The following is an 18,963-nucleotide window of genomic DNA, read 5'->3' as shown; positions in this document are numbered from 1 at the left end:
CAATCACTGTCTAAAAAGAGAGCTAGTCACTTGTGCATAGAGTGAAGGGTCAGGATCAGCAGCAATCCGCCCAAAACTATAGTATCCAGAGATGTCAAGGTTGAAAGGCTCCGACGAGCATGTTTGGTTCAACCTTATCCTGTATGAATCATTTTATAGAAAAATGAAAGTTTGAGGTTTTAACAAGTACAATTAATTGCTTTTTAGCTAATCTTAATTGAAGAAAACTTTAGTTCTGCCCTCTGGTTTGCACTGCCCTTACAAGTTCACAAAAATCCAGCCTTCTAAACCTAGTATCTTGTCTTTTGATTGAAAAGCCTACCTGCATATAATCCGGCTCTTCATTTCCGCGTTTAAGTCAACTGCCCTAACTAAAGAGAAGAGCAAAATTTTTAAAACAACTGAACTACTGTCACTTGTTATCTGTATTTAGCCCACAACACTTAGCACCACAATCCTATGAGGAATAAATAGCCCTGCCCAGGTTCCAGTGAATCACTTGTGTCCTTGGAAAGCCTTAGTCTGTTAAAAGAGGTAAATCAGTATTCACAACGGAGACGTTTGCACTCCTGAAGTGCTCTTGTGTTATTGTAGAGCAAGTGGGATGTGGAAGGATAGCCAGACTGGTTCCTAGTCCTCATAATATGGCATGCGTCTGAATTGAACCCTCCTCCCTGTCTCATCACAAGTAGAACAGATTCCTCTGCTATTCAACTTAAGGCCAAATGGGTTAACTGGCTGTTCCTAATCATCCAGTAATGAATTCTTCCAAAAGTTTCTATGCCATCACTCCAGTTCCTTCCAGTAGTGTCTTATAGCCTTGATCTATGTCAACTACCATCATTAACGTCTCCATAGGTGCTCCCCAAGAAGACAGAACCGATGTGAAACATCCCTTCTTGAGACAAGCACCCTCATTCTGAGACAAAGCCATTCAGAACTAGATTTTCTCAGCTACCTGAATTAACAATAAGGAAAAGTTTTGTGTTCAGCCTATGAGCTTATCTCACCTCTCAATAGGAAATCGTATCATTGTTGGTTTTGAGTAGCGTGAGTCAGAACATTAATATGTGAAAAAGTTCATGTGCAGAAGAATAAGTAGATAAAAGTTCAAGTTCCAGGGTCAGAGAAAGAGGATTTTGAACTTTGATTCTACCTACTACTAATTATCTAACCTGAGACTGATCACTTAACATGTAATTCTTGCTTTCCTTCTTTCTGATCCTTTTTTTTTATAATTTGCTATTTATTATTTATGAGTACACTGTAGCTGTCTTCAGACACACCGGAAGAGGGCATCAGATCTCATTACAGATGGTTGTGAGCCACCATGTGGTTGCTGGGAATTGAACTCAGGTCCTCTGGAAGAGTAGTCAGTGCTCTTAACCGCTGAGCCATCCCTCCAGCCCCCTTTTCTGTTCTTTTTGACAAGGTTTCTTTATCTAGCCTCGCTTGGATCTTACTACATATCCCAGAGTGGATTCAAACTTGCAATCCTTCTGCCTCTGCCTACAGGTATACACCACTATGGTCTCATTTTCCATTCCCATGACTATGGAAATAACAATACCTGGATCACACCACTGTTTTGTTGGGATTAAATGAAATAATGTCAAATATTAAGCACTTAGCAAAGTCCAGAGCCCACAGTAAATGTCCAGAAGATGTTTGCACTTGCTAACAATTATTCGTTCTGACACGAACTACCTCTGTTTCCCAGGTAATTAAAAGTGGGCATACTGCAAAGCTCCAATAATTTGGGCATGCAAAAGATGGTAGGAGGACTGCAAATCAGATAGCTGGCAAAAGACAAATTAGGTTTAAAGTTAAATCAGAAGTCAGAAGACCTTAGAGGCCTCATAACTAAGATACTCTACAACATAAGATAATGGGAGAGTAGAGGGGCAACAGGGTACCCCTAGGGGGCAAACTCCATGATTTTCCTATCCTTTCTCCTAATAAGAAATTATATTATTTACTAAGACAAATACACATCCTCCAAAGTAGAAAAAGACTCTTGTAAAGGATATATATCTCTGTCTCTATCTCTCTCTCTCTCTCTCTCTCTCTCTCTCTCTCTCTCTCTCTCTCTCTCTCTCTCTCTCTCTCTCTCTGTGTGTGTGTGTGTGTGTGTGTGTGTGTGTGTGTGTGTGTGTGTGTGTGGTTTTCCTTTGTATTTTCTCTTTGGTCTTGACTCACTTGCTGCTCTCTACTCTCACATGTAAACATCCATGTTTTTAAACTTTGGTCCCAGTTAGACCAAGACCCTTCTTTCCTTGTTCCCTAGTTCAGCAAATATAGATGCCTAGTTGTGTTTGGGACCATGAAGGGCAAATACTGCATCTCTCACTGGATTGCTTTTAAAAAAATAATGGAATCTAATATCAACACAAAGAAAAGTTTTCTCAAGTATGGTGTTTTCTGATCCAATTTCTACTTGAGCGCAAATGTCTCCAGAGGGCCTGCATCCCTTTATTCAATCATTCCTGGAGTATAGCGACTCAGAATCATTTGTCTGGTTTCCTTCTCCAGCTCTTTGTTGGGGGGGGGGGTCCCGTAAAAGCTTCAATCTTGTCTTCTCTGACAACAAAAAGTAATTTGTCATGTGTATTTAACCTTAGCACACGGTTACTAAGAATTGTTGAGCTGTCTACAACACAGATCTGAACGTCTCATGATCGAGCAGCTCCTACTCTGTTCAGTAGAATTTTCTTTAATGAAAATACCTGTGCCAGTCAGTACGGGAACAACTAGACATGTGTGGCTACCTGAGCATTGGAAACACAACTAAGAGGAGCCAAGGAAAGTTTATTTGTTTTTTGTTAACTTAAAGCTAAGCCAGAGGCTGGATAGAGGCCCAGCAATAAGAGTTGTTCAGGTCCTGGGAGAGGACCTGAGTTCAGTTCCCAGCACCCAGGTCAGGTAGCCCACAAACACCTGTAACTCCAGCTCTACTGAAATATGACGTGCTGTTTGGCCTGTATGGCCCTCCACTCTCCCATGTCCCTACCTCACCCACTGAACTCCCTCCTACACAAAATTGAATCTTAAAAAAAAAAAAAAAAGAGCCACATACAGCTATCACTGGATGGAGGACTTTGAAGCTGCTTCATTTAGTACCTCCAGTTAGTCTAAGACTTACCTTGAGCACTAAAACCCATTTGACCCCAGCAACACCCATTTGAAGGAATGATGTAACCTTCCAGGTCTGGGATATCAGCTTCTGAGCTCCACCTACTTTGCAGTGTTTAATGATAACTTGCAGGCACAGGAAAGAGGTTGACAAATGAAACTCTATTCCTAGAAACTACATGAGTAGGCCACAGAAATTACTCAGTGCTTAAGAGCACTTCTTGCTCTTGTGGAAGATCTGGGTTTGGTTCCCGCCACCAGCATGGAGGTTAACAACCCCCTATGCCTCCTGTTTCCAGAAATCAGATACCTTCTTCTGACGTCCTTAAGCAACAAATATGCATGTGGTACAGGCTTGAGCAAAACACTCATACACGGGGTTGGGGATTTAGCTCAGTGGTAGAGCGCTTGCCTAGGGAAGCGCAAGGCCCTGGGTTCGGTCCCCAGCTCTGAAAAAAAAGAACCAAAAAAAAAAAAAAAAAAAAAAAAAAACTCATACACATAAAATAATCTAAATCTTTTAAAGAGTACAATATCATGCATGTTTTTAAAAATATGGCTTTTAGACAGGATACATTCTTCCATATGTGTACATCATGTGCCTTGACTTCAAGATAAGAAGAGAATAATTTCTTCTCTCCAGAGGCCTGTCTAGAATAGGTACCAAGAGTCCCTTTCATTGTATATAATTCTAGCCGACCCACCCAATCCTGTGCTATATCAGTTCTGGGAATACCTTGAGGATAACTTTCGTTATAGAAGACACTTTTCATATATTTGAATTTCTTCCTTCTAAGCAACCATGCTAAAGCTTATTTGGCACATGTGACGACTGACCACAAATGCTGTCTGCACTGTGTATTTCTAGTGTCTAGAGTCCTAAGTCCTAGACTTCCACCTCATCAGCCTTCCTTCAAAAGGAGCCACATTTTATAGGTTTTCCAGATTATGGGAGTTTCTGTTGTCCTGTGATAACATCTGGGAATTTCTGTTGTGTCCTTTAGATTGTAACCCCCAGAACGCCAGCACTTAGTTCTTCATTCTGTCAGCCACCATCATGCTTCTGCTGACTAACCTGTTCCGTCATGCATTTACCAAGTGCCCTGCTGTAGGCAGAGAGCAAGCAGAGTACTAAACAGACAAGACTCCCCCTGAAACTGTCTCTGGTGGAGCAGAGAATGAGTAAGAACTATGCAAGAGCCTTTCAAAGTGGTGTTCTGAAGAAAATAAACAAGGGTCATGTGGTGCCCTGATGATGGGGGTCTCTTTTAGAAGAAGGGAAGTTTGAGCTAAGTTCTGACTCATAGGAGTCTGTGGGGACCACCAGAAAAGATTATTTCCTTTCTCTTTATCATGGATTCTTTGTGCCACCATAATGTTTGGCTTTGGACATAAACTATACCATCGTTAAAAGTACGTGTGCTAAATGCTTCTTTGAATTACCTTAGTTAGCCACACTCCAGAAGAAGCAACCAGACAAAATGACTTGCCCAAGATCAGGAAATGAATGACAAAGCCAAAAACGTGAACTTAACCAGACTTCTGACCATGGAATTCTATTTGTTTAATTAACTAGTGGGTTTTCTGGAACACCAGCACCTTCAATGCTTCTTTTTTTTTTAATGCTGCTTCCTAGCCTCAAATCAAACGAGCAGAAATAGATTCTGAGGACGGGGATCAGGAGACTGCGTTGCTAACAAGCCTTCCAAATGACTGTGTGTATAGTGAATTGTAGGACCACTGGGTCTGGCTAAAATCATGGCTGGAAATTTCTAAACATCCCAGTTCTCTTAAACTTTAAACCCTTGAAATGATCCGCTGTTTAACACTGTGTTTCTGGAAAGAAGAAATCTCAGGTTCTCCTAGGTCTTTCAGGAAGATCTAAGAAAAATACTTTAGGACTGGAACGTAGCTCAGCTGCTGAAGTTCCTAGCCAGCAAGCAGGAAGGAAGCCCTGGGTTCAATCCCCAATCCCGAATCAACATGCCGGGCTACGCACTCTGTAACCCCAGCACTCCAGAGGTAGGATCAGGAGAATTCAGAAGCACAAGGTAATCTTCAGATACACATCCAATGTGAGGCCACCCCAGGACACATAAGGTGTGTGTGTGTGTGTGTGTGTGTGTGTGTGTGTGTGTGTGTGTGTGTGTAAAAACCCTCAAAAAAGAGAGAGGAAGACAGAACAAAGAAGTTCCTTTTGTAGATTCTTTCCCCTTAGGTATGGTTAATGTGATGGAGTGGATGATGGGAAAGGGAGCCTCTGCTCCAGGGGTGCCACACCCCCTTTGCCAATTCAAGTGAATTCTGAAGCCAGCTTCAAGACGCATCGGTCTCTCTGCAGAGCCAGTCTGCAACGTGCTCAAAACTTCTGGGTTAAGTCACTTCATGTCCCACATCCTGTATCCCATACCCACATACCTAAAGCATGCCCAGCCTTACATGTTGGTCCTTTAACTGGCCCGCCTCTGGGAGGTCCTCCAAATGGAAGCAGGATACAGCTCCCTTTTCCTTGGAATTTATCCTCAGAGCAGAGCAGTGCTTATGCTGACAGATCTTAGAGTTGTGAATACAGGATGCCCCAAATATTACATGGAGCATACGTAGTCTTAAACTTTGCTGTCTAAAATTCAAATTTAACTTGCTTTTTCTATTTCTGGAACCTGGATATCTCGGGTTACAATATTCAAGTCCCTTTTGTAGGCAGCAACCTCTGATGACTCCACGGACATCTAAACCATTTCCATAGAAGGACTACCAAAGGCAGATGAAGCGTCTGTGACCTGAGGTAGAGAGGGAAGCTCAGGAACGTGAGCAAAAGGCAAAGCAGTTCCTTCATTCTTTAATTGAAGGAGAGGTGGAGGCGGGGCTGGTAGCATTCCAGTGAGGGTCTTGGAGTTTTAAACTACCTCTCTCCCTCACTGTCAACCTTGCTGTCCCCCAAAGATATGTGATCCAAATTCGGAGCCTACTTTTGTGGGACCGTAGTGTTCAGCCAGGACGCAGGCCAGAGAGCGCAAACGGAAGGAAGCACCTAACTGGTTCTAGCCCAGGAGCCGGGCCTGCCCGCCTACCAACCGCGCCCGCGTGGACCCTGCTTACGGCCCAGGCCCCGCCTCCGGGCCCGCCCCCTTTGTTATCCGATACTTCCTTGGGTCAGCTGGTTCTGGCGTCAAGCGGAGGGATGGGCTGGCTCAGCTCGACCCGGCAGGGCTTGTTTACTATGGCTGATGATCTGGAGCAGCAGTGAGTTACTCCTGTCCGTTTTTCTTTCTGTCTCTGTCTATCTGTCCGGGCCAGGATCCGGGGACTGTCTGTAGTTGCGGACAGCTTCAGACTTTTCCGCCTTTCCTTTCAGGTTGGCTTCCAGGGAGGGATGGGGTGCGCTGAGGTGCCCCGGGAATGCTGAGGGATGAGAAGGCTGCGGAGCTGGGGGGCGTTGAGGGACGAGCTTGTATTCAGCCTGAGGACTCTGACTTTCCACTTAGTCTTCGCGATCGCCCCCTGGTAGCCCAGTTAGATTGGTGGCAAAGCACGAGGAATAAGCTAGCTCTTCCCGACGCGGACGTGGGGGCAGCGGCCGGGTGCTTGTTGAGACTTGCCCCCGTACTAAAGTCGTGGGTGTGAAAGGCCCTGAAGGACAAGGCATGGGTAGGAGAGAGAAGTCTCCACTGTGGTGGGATTAGTGAGGAACTGGCTTGCAAGTTCCTTTAGCCGTTCACCTTCTGCTTGCAATCCTAGTTGATAGTTTTCTAAATCATAAACACATGCTTACTGCTGTAGTTTCAGAAGTAGGTCTGTTAGATTGGGATGTGGGGTTACCGCTCACCCAAGGGCATCAAGTTTGAGATGCCACCTGTGTGATGACTGTCTAACAGGATGAGGGGAAAGTTGCTTGGAGAATGACTCAGCTCCAAGGGTTTCACGGGAACAGGGCCTTTCCTTGACCTAATATTTGTCCTTTTGGATCTGCAGAACACATAGCCTGCAGAACGAAACAATTTTGTAACAATCGTAAACAATAGCATAAGGGGCTTAAAGGACTGCCCAAGAGAGTACTGCTTTCTAAGAGGAAATTTATGGTGCCTACAGTGACTTGGGGAAACAGCATTAGAGCCAGAAAAGACTCGGTCATTCAGCTCCATTTTACAAATAAAGCAACAGAGGCTGATGCACATAGAAATTCAGAGACTTGCTCAGTTACAGGGTTCTAAAACAGAACTGCTCCGCTTTGCCCCATGAGAATGAGAGGCACTAGCCAGGCCAGACCAAGTTCATGGTTAAGTGGCTTTGTTAAGAGGCGGCTTCCCTCGACGTTCTCACCTCAGCGCTTAGCTCCCTAATAGCACTGGCACGCAGTGTGGCAGGCACCGTCGCCTGTTCTCTTTCTGGGTTGTTTTTGGAGAAGAAAGGCAAAGCTGTGCACATAGGTCCCTGTCCCCCAGCCCCCACCCCTTCCAGGACTGCGTGGACTGCTGCCAGTGTCACAGTCTCATAGGAAAGCATTTCTCCTGAGCTCTGCTCTTGAGAGTTAGAGCTGCGTGGGGTTCAGGTGTTATGGTCTGAGCTGTTAGAGTCTACAGTGCAAACAGAAGCATGAATCCAGATACCCAACCCCTAGTCCTTGCCTGCCCCAGCTCTGAATTCAGACCTGATGGATTCCCCAGTCAGGCACTAAGAGCACCCCAAACTTCCAGAAGCATGCAAGATCGCAGATAGCATGGAAATTTGTCTTTTGAGACTGGCCAAGATCAGTGGTCCAGGTACTGGTGCTTCTGGAAATTCTAGTAGACTGTTAAAAGGGTCCTGGATGTCCCTAGGCTCAGCTTGGCTGAGACTGACAGCTTTTATCTGACCAAAGTCATTGATGTCCGACTCCCACAGCAACACTAGGATTTTTTGTTCTGTTTTTTAATGGAAAACTTTCACTGATAGTAGCTAATACAAAATAGTAATCATATATACACATATATATATATATACATATATATATATATATGTAATGATTCAGCCAAGGGAAAACAAGGTTGATTTGGAGTTTATCTGTACGCTTTAGATGTTAACTCACAAACTTTTTAGGAACTTACGAAGTGGATACAATTGCCTCCCCTTTAAGGGTGGAGAAACTGATAAGAAAACTAATGTGCCACAGTCATATTGCCGGTACAGGGCCATGCTGGGATTAGAATGCTAACTTCTGACTTTAGTGGCACTCCCTTCAGAAAACGAAATCAAACAAGATGTGGTTTCAAATATGGCCTCCAAAAGCTGAGGCCGGAAGGCCCACAGGGAAGGTATCCTTTTTACAACTTGCTGTGTGACTGCTCTGTGTATCAGATTGCCCAGCTGTGAAGGAGAGGCTGGACTGGGTGATTTCCAAGAAAACTTCCAAATCTAAAATCTGCTCTTCACGTGAAACTCAGGGTACCCATTGTATATGCTATGAGTAGTTGGGATGGTTCCTCCACAAGATGCCATTGTCTTCTCCAGCTCATACCTACAAGCCCTTGCTGCAGTTTCTGGCAGCCATCCCATTACCTTCACCTAGGCAGAGTTCACAAAAAGAGAGATAACATGCAAGACAGGAAAGGTAGAACAAAAACTGTAATTCACTGAGCAACTACATTTGTGGCAGGCCCCTGTCAAAGTTCATTACATCTGTCTGTCCATCACTGATGGCCTGTACTTCAGACCCAGGGGTTCTGTTTACTCGAGCTGGTGCTTGAAAACTTCTCTTCTGTGGCTTAGTCACTGGGTGTGAAGGAGAAAGCAGGATAAGTTATCAGTTTTACTCTAGGACATAGGCAAATCTTCTCCTCATTTTACAACCTGAAAAATGGGCCAGAGGCAACCTGTGTCTTGTGGTGGCATGAATTCATGCCCCAGCTCTAAGCTCAGACCTGATGGATTCCCCAATCAGGCACTAAGAGCACCCCAAACTTCCAGAAGCATGCAAGATAGCAGATGGCATGGGAATTTGTCTGTAATATCCTAAAAGAACAGCTAGTTCTGGGGGTGGCAAAGACTAGTAGAACTATTAGTTAAGTCTCTCCCTCTCCCTCTGTAATCTCCTTGAACATAAATTAAGATAACCAGTAACAAAGAGGAGTTGTAAAGACCCAGGAAGATACTAAATACAAAACAGTCAAGTTTTATATACATGGTATCTGCTATCTGTTAGGGGCCATTGTTCTGAATAGCCATTTGCCTAGGAAAGAGTAACCGTGTATCGGATCGCTTAGGCCTTGCTCACACTGAAGACCTCCTGAGGTTGGGAAACACCTTGTGCCCGGATAACTTTAGGAGCTATCAGCAAGTCCGGGAACAGAGCCTCCTTTTCAGTGTTGCCAATAAGTGCCTTTGTATCTTCTTGTAGGCCCCAGGGCTGGCTGAGTAGCTGGCTCCCCACTTGGCGCCCCACTTCCATGTCTCAGCTGAAGAATGTGGAAGCCAGGATCCTCCAGTGTAAGTAGAAGGGATAGTTTGTTCCTCCCCTACAGAGATCCGGAAAGGATATAGGATCTTCTCCAACCTGGGTACACTGAGCCCAGTGATTCTGCATTAAGAGTATATGGGTTAGAGGAAAGAAAATCAGTGGCTTGAGAGGGGATACAGACAGACAACACAATATTTCATGACAGTGGTCCCTCAACACCCTCGCCCTATGGTAGCTCCCTCCTTCCATATCCTATGGCTTCACCTTAAACCCTATATACTAATGTGCATTGATTCACACTCAGAGATTTCACCCCTCCCTACCTCTTTTCCCTATTTCTTCTTTACTTTTCCCTTTCTTCTAAACACATAGCTGAGTACTTTTTAATTTACCACCTTCCTACTTGAGTGCCAGCAATCCTGTGTTTTCTAATATTGCTACTCCTGCCTTCTGCTCAAGCGTAGCCTACCACAGTTATTTGCACTTCACACAGAGCGGTTCTCATGAGCAATGTTGAAGAAGGGTACCCCATAGCAGCAATAGCCATTGGTTCAAACAGACCCTTAGATCATGTCTTCCCCCATACTTCAACCCCCATCACGATCCTCTCAACCCTGCTGCTCTGCCCAACTCGAGCTACTCTCTCTGAGCACTTGAAAGGAACCACAGCGTTCAAGCCTCCCTTCAGGTGCAGACTGACTGACAGGCAGCTCATTCTATGACTGGCCACCACAGCGGAAAAGCACTGTGCTACCTCAGTGTCTAACCACTCAAACCACTCCCATTGCCAGCTCCAGCTGGCTAGACAACAGTTCTCTCTGATCATCTCCAAACACATGCAAATTTAAGAACAATGAGTCGAAGAGTTGTATAATATCAGGGGCACACCGTCTTGAAGAATGATATCGTTCCTCTTACTGCCTATAGACCAAATGGTCTGTAAATTTTCCTTGGATTTGAATTCATCAGTATATGAAGTATAAAAGAAAGATTATTCTGATACTTATTAAGTCTTTTAGAATGACTGTATAAAACCTGTTGTCATTGGGAAGATATCATTCTCAGTTCCCCATACTACGAGAACAACGGGGAGCTTACAGCTAAGGGACAAAGGGGTCAGTGGGTGGAAGTTACTAAAGGCATCAAGGACGAGGAGATTTTTCTGAGTGGACTCGGAAAGATTCTTGCTGGAGAAAAGTCAAGGACTTAACACAAAAAAGTAGAAGCTGGTTCACTGGCTCAGATCTAAAGATGAGGGAACGGGGCACACGACAGTTCTTGTGAACCTGACCTAGGGCTCTAAGGCCGGGCTGAGGAAGCTGAAGATGGATGGGGGCTGTTTTAGTTCGATTTTTGTTCCTGAGATAAAACATTGACCAAATCAAACTTGAGGAAGAAAAGTTTATTGGGCTTTAGATTACAGTTCATCATGAAGTTTGGAAGTCAAGGCTGCGGTAACTTGGAGGCAAGACCTGAAGCAGAGCAATGTGGCTATTGGCTGGCTTCATGGCTTCCTCAGTGTGTCTTCTTTTTACTTCTTTTTTTTTACCCTTTTCTTTTGAGACAGGGTCTTTCTATGTGACCCTGGTTGTCCTGGAACTCACTGTGGGGACTAGGAGGGCTTTCCTCGAGGAGGAGAGAAAACTGAAGAGAGTACTCCAGGCAAAATGTCTGTGCTCTCAGGAAGCATTCCTGTTGCTTTACCCAGGAATTCCTCCCTTCTCAGGTCTCCAGAACAAGTTCCTGGCCCGTTATGTATCCCTCCCAAACCAGAACAAGATCTGGACGGTGACTGTGAGCCCAGAGCAAAAGGACCGCACCCCTCTGGTGATGGTACATGGCTTTGGGGGTGGCGTGGGCCTCTGGATCCTCAACATGGATTCCTTGAGTGCCCGCCGCACACTCCATACCTTTGATCTGCTTGGTTTTGGGCGAAGCTCAAGGCCTACGTTCCCAAGGGACCCAGAAGGAGCTGAAGATGAGTTTGTGACCTCAATAGAGACATGGCGGGAGACCATGGGAATCCCTACCATGATCCTCCTGGGGCACAGTTTGGGAGGATTCCTGGCCACTTCCTACTCTATCAAGTACCCTGAAAGGTAACATGAAGCAACCCTTCTCCCTCATGAGCTAACTCTACCTTACTAGGCACATTCCTAGTAGTACTCTCATTCCCCAGTAACTTGGGCGCTATGGTACCGCCAAGCAAATACAGTGTGTCCTCTGTTTATTGTTTCTGCTAATGTAGAGTTAAACATCTAATCCTGGTGGATCCCTGGGGCTTTCCCTTACGACCGACTGACCCCAGTGAGATCCGTACACCTCCAACCTGGGTCAAGGCTGTGGCATCTGTCCTGGGACGCTCCAATCCACTGGCTGTTCTTCGAGTGGCCGGGCCTTGGGGTGAGTCACCTCCAGATGAAGGACTCTGTCTTTAAGCGAAGGCCATCCACCACCACCCACCTTGGCACACCTACCTGGTCTCTGTCATCCTCAACTGTTCTTAAACAGTAGGCCGGTTCCTAGCATTGCTACTTAAAACCAGTAATCAGGACCACATCTCCGTATTGGAGGTTTCAGGTCATTGATTATATATTCTCTTTATCTGCATCAGAATGGCTGCCTTCTGTGTTGGCAAAACCCAGAGAAAGGAAGGGGCTCTGACCTGCCACTTCTGCTACATGAGTGAGTTTGTATGACAGCCTGTTAGAGACTTGGGTGCAGTAGCCACCACTGGATTCCTTCCCATGGCTCACCAGCACGCGCAGCAAGCAGAGCTCAGGTTCTCACACCATGGGTCATAGCACACCATGGCAGACAGGTCCCTCCGAGCCGTGCCCTGCTCCCGAGACACACCCAATCTCCCTCTTCTGGATTTCTTGCACTAAGTAGCCGTCAGAAGATTATGAGAAAGACGCAGGACACACTATAGTCTGTAGTGTCAGAGGCTCTGAGTGACCACACTGCCCACGGGCCTCCCTTGGAGGAGCCTTTTACTCTGCGGGCATAAGAAGCAGAGCCATTTGATTGACAAGGTAGGTGGCCCCTGTTTTGCACTGATAGCTTATGTCTACATAGCCTCTTGTTACAGTAGCTGAAACAGAATGGCTCCTAAGAGAGTAGAAAATGAACACTGATGTAAAAGGTAGCACAGGAGTTCTGGGCAAAAGGGAGCAAGCAAGAGACGTAGGTGCCAAAGGGAAGTGGGCAGACGGAGGCTGACCTCAGAGTCCAGGGGCCTCCACAGGCTCGCTACCATCCTTCCTGGTCTGACTCTTCTCCCAGGTCCATGCAAGGCATCAGCTGTGGTGTTTGGTGGCTGCCTGGCAGCCATGGAGGACTGTGCTAGAGGGAGGGCAGGGCCTGTGGCTATGTTCACGGCATCTCCCTAGAGACCCCTCACAGACAAAAGGCCTGCCGGGACAGGGAGTATCCAGTGGGCCCAGTCCTTGCAGTCTGCCCACATACCTGCAGCTTCTACATGCACTGTGGTGAAAGCCAGTGGTGCTGTTAAGGTCACCTTTCCAAGTATTCTGTTACGGCCTGAAAGTGAGAGAGTGCTTGGGAAATGGTCCGGTTTCATTGCTACCTCCTGTAAGGTTGCAGGGTGGAGTTGGAGTAGAGGAGGGGCGAGCATATCTGTGACTAAAAACAAAAATCCTCTCAACCACAGACCCTTGTGAACCTGTAGGAAAAGACTTGGGGCTTCCTGAAGTGAACATTACCAACTTCCTTGAGGATGGTAGAGCCTCACTAAAATCACTGGTGACAGAAAAATCAAACTCTGACACTTGAAGTCCTCTGTGGCTTCCCAACAGGCTCCTGCACTCTCTTTGCCACTGTCAGGTTAGACGGATAAAGGAACTAAGTGCTTGGGGAGATAAATTGGGTTATGGCTGTCTAAACATAAGCAGGCAGGAGTCCCTCCGCTCTCCCCACAACCACCCATATTGAGCGAGCGCTCCATAGTTTTTGTTTTGTTTGTTGTTTGGTTGCTTGGGGTTTTGTGGGGAGGAGGGTGTTATTTTGTTCTCCAGTATGGGCTTAAAGTAGGGTCTCATGCATCCCCAGACCAACCTTGAGCTTGAAACACTCCTCCTGCCTCTGTCTCCTGAGTGCTGGAATCCCAGGCACATACCACACGCCCAGCGTCATGTTGCTTGTCCTCCTGTCTCCCAGGGCCTGGACTGGTGCAGAGATTCCGCCCAGACTTCAAGCGCAAATTTGCAGACTTCTTTGAGGATGATACCATCTCAGAATACATCTACCACTGCAATGCACAGAATCCCAGGTAAGAGGGGCCCCAGGACCAGCCCATGGGGTGACTGAAAAGTAATGTTTGAACTACATAACGCTGTACATAACCCTGCGTCCTCGGGGGAACACAGGCACCGAAGGCTCGATCATTCCCAGAGTTCCCTAGGGGTGGTCACCAAAACTATAGGAAATAATAGATTTAATTAAACATGCTGTCCTCTCTAGAGGAAGACCTCATGGCTTCCCTAGTGACCAGCAGCTGGCATGATATGAAATAGTCTGGGAAACATTTTTTTTTCCGTTTTTCTTTTTCTTTTTTCTTTTTTTTTTTTTCTTTTTCTGAGCTGGGGACCAGACTCAGGGCCTTGCGCTTGCTAGGCAAGCGCTCTACCACTGAGCTAAATCCCCAACCCAGTCTGGGAAACATTTAAAAGACATTTTTCAACTGAAAAACTGATAAAAAATTTTTGGTGTTGGTTTTGGATTTTATTTTATAGACAAATGTGAGGCCTTCTTTGTTTGTTTGTTTTTAAGGCAAATGGAGAAAGTAAAGTCTTTGCCCATTCACCACCTTCAGTTTCTAGATTTCTCGCTTTTCGTCTAATATATCATGTTATATTGATTCAGAGAGAGACTTCTCCCATGTGTCCCTTTCTATACATACGTGTGATATATCTATAGAAAGACCATGCATTGATTTCAGTTATACACACTTTGAAATAGTGTAGAACTGACATGAAGTCCTTTACCTCTTTTAGAGGTATAGCAATGTCCTAGAAGTTCTCATCTCTCGCTGCTCCCAAGCAAGCTCAAAAAGCTTGCTGACCTGCAGTTCTGTCAGCCTTGACAGCCAGGAAAGTAATCCTCTCCCACGGCCAGACCCTGTGAGAGGCTGGTACCAGTGGGACATGTTGGGAGCTCCACCCTGTGGAGACCTCACCCTGACCCTGCAGGAGGCACAAACACTACCCACCTTTGTCCAAGCCTGTCCAAGTGACTGTGGGCCCAAGGCTGTGAGGAAGGTGAGGCTGGGCCTTTCCTGTGAGCATTGTTCTCACTGCCCCATGGGAGCCGCCATTGCACCTGAGTGTAGCTAACAGCAAGGTCCTGTTAAACCCCGGGCCACAGGAGCTCCAACACAGGAGAGCCCCCAGCGTCCTGTCACTTGCTCCACTCAGCTTTCATGAGCTCACCGTCAGTCCTCTACCTACCTGAAGGCCCACCTGAGGCCTTCTGTGTAGTGGCCGCTCAGTGTAAGCCACAGAATATTTAATTGACTACTTGCTTGTGTCCCAGCCGAAACAAAGATGCCATCCGGTGGCCAGCTCTCCCTGTCCCCTCCAGTCAGTTCCAGGACCATTTAGTTTTATAACACGCAGCTCTTTTACTGTAGCTGACAAGTGTCCATAATTCCCACAGTCCTTTGGAAAATATGAACTCTAGCCAAGAGGAAATGTCTGAGTGGTTGGTACCTTCTTCACTCCACCTAGACTTGGGAGCTCTGCCTGAATCTCCATTCTTTTCAGCTTGACCTAAGGAAGTGTACATAGTTCCCTCCAGTTTGTGTAAGAAAATCAAGGTGTATTGTGTTATATGATCTGCTAAGAAGACTCAGTTTGAATTCATGTCTGATAGACTACAGAGTCTGTGGTGCAGTGTCTCATAGAGATGTTCTCTGTGCCTGTTAGAATAGGCAGAGCCCATTCGGGGTACAGAAGAAACCAGGACTACAGCTACACCAAGCAGGCAGAGCCTAGGAGGGAACGTTGTCCTCAGTGTCCCCTACTGCCCACAAAAGCTGCAAACTAGTCAGAAACCTGGCTCCCGTCCCAACTTCGCACAAACCTGGGAGGGAGATTAAGCTCACATTGGTGGGGTCCCCCTAACAGAAACTGCTGAGCCCCAGTCTCAAGCCTGATACATCTTTCATTCCTCATCCCAGAGTGTCTTTAGCAAAGCCCTCTGGGGATAGCCCTCCCTCTTCAGGCCTCACCTCTAGTGAATTCTCCCTCCATTTCATTATCAGCCAAGCCCTTCCCCTTGTTCTGAACTCTAGCACCCCCTTATAATCCTTGGGAAATTCTGAGTTAAAAGCACAGTTCTTATGATTATTTAGCCATTGCCAGTGTAAGCAACAATGCAGGCTCCAGGAGGGGGGGCACCGCATCTCTCCTGTGCCTGTCCCTTCCCCCAGCCCAGGGGGAACACAAGTCCTTGCTGCATTCTTGGACAGTGCTGCCCTATGTCCTGCTGGGGTTTCTCAAGCTGGCCTCAAGGCCTGTCACTCACCTCCCAGTCTCCTCACTGTTTAATGAGCCAGTGCTGGCTGCCAGGAGATAACAGACATGAAGACCCAGCCCAGCCTCTGAAGAGCAGCAAGCTGACATTTTGTTTTCCTGTCCATCCCCTCGCTGTTTGGTTCTGTCAGTGGGGAAACAGCATTCAAAGCCATGATGGAGTCCTTCGGCTGGGCCCGGCGCCCCATGTTGGAGCGAATCCACTTGATTCGGAAAGATGTGCCCATCACCATGATCTATGGGGCCAATACCTGGATCGACACCAGCACAGGGAAAAAGGTGAAGCTGCAAAGGCCAGACTCCTACGTCCGAGACATGGTAGGTCTGCTCGCTAAGGGGCGGGAGTCAAAGTGGACAAAGGGTGATCCACGTAAGGAGAAAATACACAGATGAGATAGAACAGGCGCTTTGACAGGGTCCCCTCTCTGCTAGGTAGTTAGGAATTCCCTTTTCCTGTGCAGCAGCCAGGTGCGTGCTTCTTCTATCCCAGACCTCCAGCCTCCCCTACCCCGAAGCAGAGCTGTGAGCAGCAGGGGTTGCAGTGAAGACTTCCTACACCCTGCTGTCTCCTGCACCCCCCACCCTCCACCCCCCACCCCCGTTCCCACTGAGTCACTCGTGGTCCTGTTTCCTGCATAAAACAAGCAGCTCAAGCAGGAAGCACACAGGGGACGGCTCCCTAAATCAAAATGGGTTTTTGACATTAACTGGGTAGATAGATCCTTGCCTGAGAAGAGCTGAGGGTAACAGGCAAGCAGGAACTGGGGGAGAAGAAATGGTGGGACCACTGGGGAAAAAGAGACTTCCCAGCGCTGGGGCTAAGGAACCAAGCCACTGACTGCTGTCATCTGTCCGCAGGAGATCGAGGGTGCATCGCACCATGTCTACGCTGACCAGCCACACATCTTCAATGCTGTGGTGGAGGAGATCTGTAACTCGGTTGACTGAGAGGGAGAGAAGGAAGCCGGAGTTGCTGTCATCTCTCTCCCTGCCTTAGTCAGAACTTCTGTCCTTTCCTCACCAACTAACACGTGCCAGCCAGGCAGAGTCTCGGGCTGTCCCCAAGACAGGACCACAGTGAAAAAGAGCACTTCCAACCCCATGCTGAGGGCAAGAGACAGAATCCACCAGAGGCCTTGAACTCCCTACTCTGGGGAGTACATAAAGGGCTGCCTAGTCCTGCCCGTTCTCTCCATACCAGGTGGTGATTATGAGGACTGCGAACCATGCCATCTCCCTGCATAGCCTTCCCTTCCTCTAGACAGAGGAGGGCTCCCAGCACCTTTCCAGTGTGGGAATGTGTCAGAGAGTAAGTTCCATACAGGAACATCTTCCTTCTCCATCACTCCATGCTTCCATCCAAGCTCAGTTTCCACTGACCCAGGAGCTGCTCTATTCACCTGCACAACCGCTTCCGCGACCTTGGAGGCCAAATCCCAAGCTCTTACTGGCAGACGAGGCAAGAGATGAGGGCAAGATATAACACATGATGGGTTCCAACAGAACTGAGTCTATAGTGCAGGTCTGCTGGCTTCCAGCACAAGCCGCAAGCTTTGTGCACCAAGGTTCCATGCATACACCACTGCTATGGAGCCAATTTAAAGTTAACCTTGCTCTGTAGTCTAACCTGTTATGCAGGGACACTGTTGTCTTGCCCTGTGTCTCAATCCTCTTTGCCTAAGTTGGGACACTTGGAGACTCTTCCTCTGGTTCCTCCCACTGTGAGGCTCTGAGCCTCTTCTGTGCCTTGGGCCCTTAAAGCCCCATGTGTAAGTCATAGCAAAGGTGGCTCCTGTGGAGAAGGGGAAAGACCCTCCCACCCTAGAGTCATGTCTGGATTCAAAGTCCACAAGTATCTGTAGCATTTTCTACCTGGCCCTAGAGCTGAGAGCCCCTCCCCAAGGCTCACTGAGGAGCTTTAAGCCAGCAGTTCTCTGTCTTTATCAGCCACAGAAATGCTTCTCACTGCCTGAACCTCTATGCCTATCATTGGTCACCATGGTCTCCAACTCACTCAGCTTCAAAAATTACCCATCAGCCCCCTCCAGTGAATCTCATTCCAGGTCCTGCTCTAAGCCTCTGGGTACTAGGCTGGGCCTGGTCCCAGAAGCCGGGCAGTTCCTGCCTCCTCCTTCACTTTTATAAAGCCAACCCTTTCACCAGAATAGTGTTAACTCCTGGTGCTTTGTACTACTGGTCCAGCTGCCCGGGCTCCTTTTCTATATTAATAAAGAAGAGTAAAAACTGTCGGTGATGACGATGTTTAATATTATCCAACAAGAGTGCTGAGTGGTACTGCCCCACAGCAGTTCAGGCAGTGCCCATACAAGAGGATGGAGCCATGGAACCAACGAGGTACTGCATGTGGGCCACTCCCTTTCCCGGGTAGTGTACCTCCAAGTCCAGAAAAGCACAAACTATCCTGTCAGACTGCCCATGGTGGAAGAGGGGTTAGTCCAGAGCATAGGTGAGCTAAACCTCAATCAGAAGAGAATTGGCTGCTCTGCTCTGCTCTGCTCTGCTCTGCTCTGCTCTGCTCTGCTCTGCTCTGCTCTGCTCTGCTCTGCTAGGTCTACACCTTCCCAACTCTGCTCACCCTCTCCTGGTCATTCTCCCAGCCTCAACCCAGAAGTTCCTTACACAGGGAAACGTGGCCCTCTGCACCTCTCCTACCTAGAAGTTCCTGTTACGTGTCTCTATTGACACTCAACTGCCCCTTTTTTAAAAATGTAACTCGGGGCTGAAGAGACAGCTCAGGGGCTAAGAGACCTTCTCCTCTTGCAGAGACCCAAGTCCCATTCCCAGCACCTGTATCAGGCAGCTACCTGGAATTCCATTTCCAAG

At 47.2% G+C, this 18,963-nt stretch overlaps 1 protein-coding gene across 1 annotated transcript; it reads left to right on the top strand.

Annotated features, from left to right (window-relative positions):
• The first annotated feature begins 6,275 nt into the window (after positions 1-6,275).
• On the top strand, positions 6,276-18,373 carry Abhd4 (abhydrolase domain containing 4, N-acyl phospholipase B). The gene is made up of 7 exons (XM_032917726.1): positions 6,276-6,375; positions 9,506-9,594; positions 11,292-11,664; positions 11,814-11,968; positions 13,745-13,856; positions 16,251-16,437; positions 16,978-18,373. The coding sequence occupies exons 1-7, from the start codon at positions 6,314-6,316 to the stop codon at positions 17,065-17,067; spliced, it is 1,068 nt and encodes a 355-aa protein (XP_032773617.1). The 5' UTR covers positions 6,276-6,313; the 3' UTR covers positions 17,068-18,373.
• The last annotated feature ends 590 nt before the right edge of the window (positions 18,374-18,963 follow it).

The sequence above is a fragment of the Rattus rattus genome, chromosome 12, assembly GCF_011064425.1.
Source record: "Rattus rattus isolate New Zealand chromosome 12, Rrattus_CSIRO_v1, whole genome shotgun sequence".
NCBI classification, from domain to species: domain Eukaryota; kingdom Metazoa; phylum Chordata; class Mammalia; order Rodentia; family Muridae; genus Rattus; species Rattus rattus.
This window is presented reverse-complemented; position numbering and strand designations above follow the sequence as displayed.

What these genes read in the sequence shown, in the direction of transcription:
- Abhd4 (XM_032917726.1), top strand. Translation starts at nt 6,314, where the DNA reads ATGGGCTGGCTCAGCTCGACCCGGCAGGGCTTGTTTACTATGGCTGAT. An exon ending in GGAAGCCAGGATCCTCCAGT is followed by an intron (nt 9,595 to 11,291) that starts GTAAGTAGAAGG and finishes CTCCCTTCTCAG; the next exon opens with GTCTCCAGAACAAGTTCCTG. An exon ending in TCTATCAAGTACCCTGAAAG is followed by an intron (nt 11,665 to 11,813) that starts GTAACATGAAGC and finishes CTGCTAATGTAG; the next exon opens with AGTTAAACATCTAATCCTGG.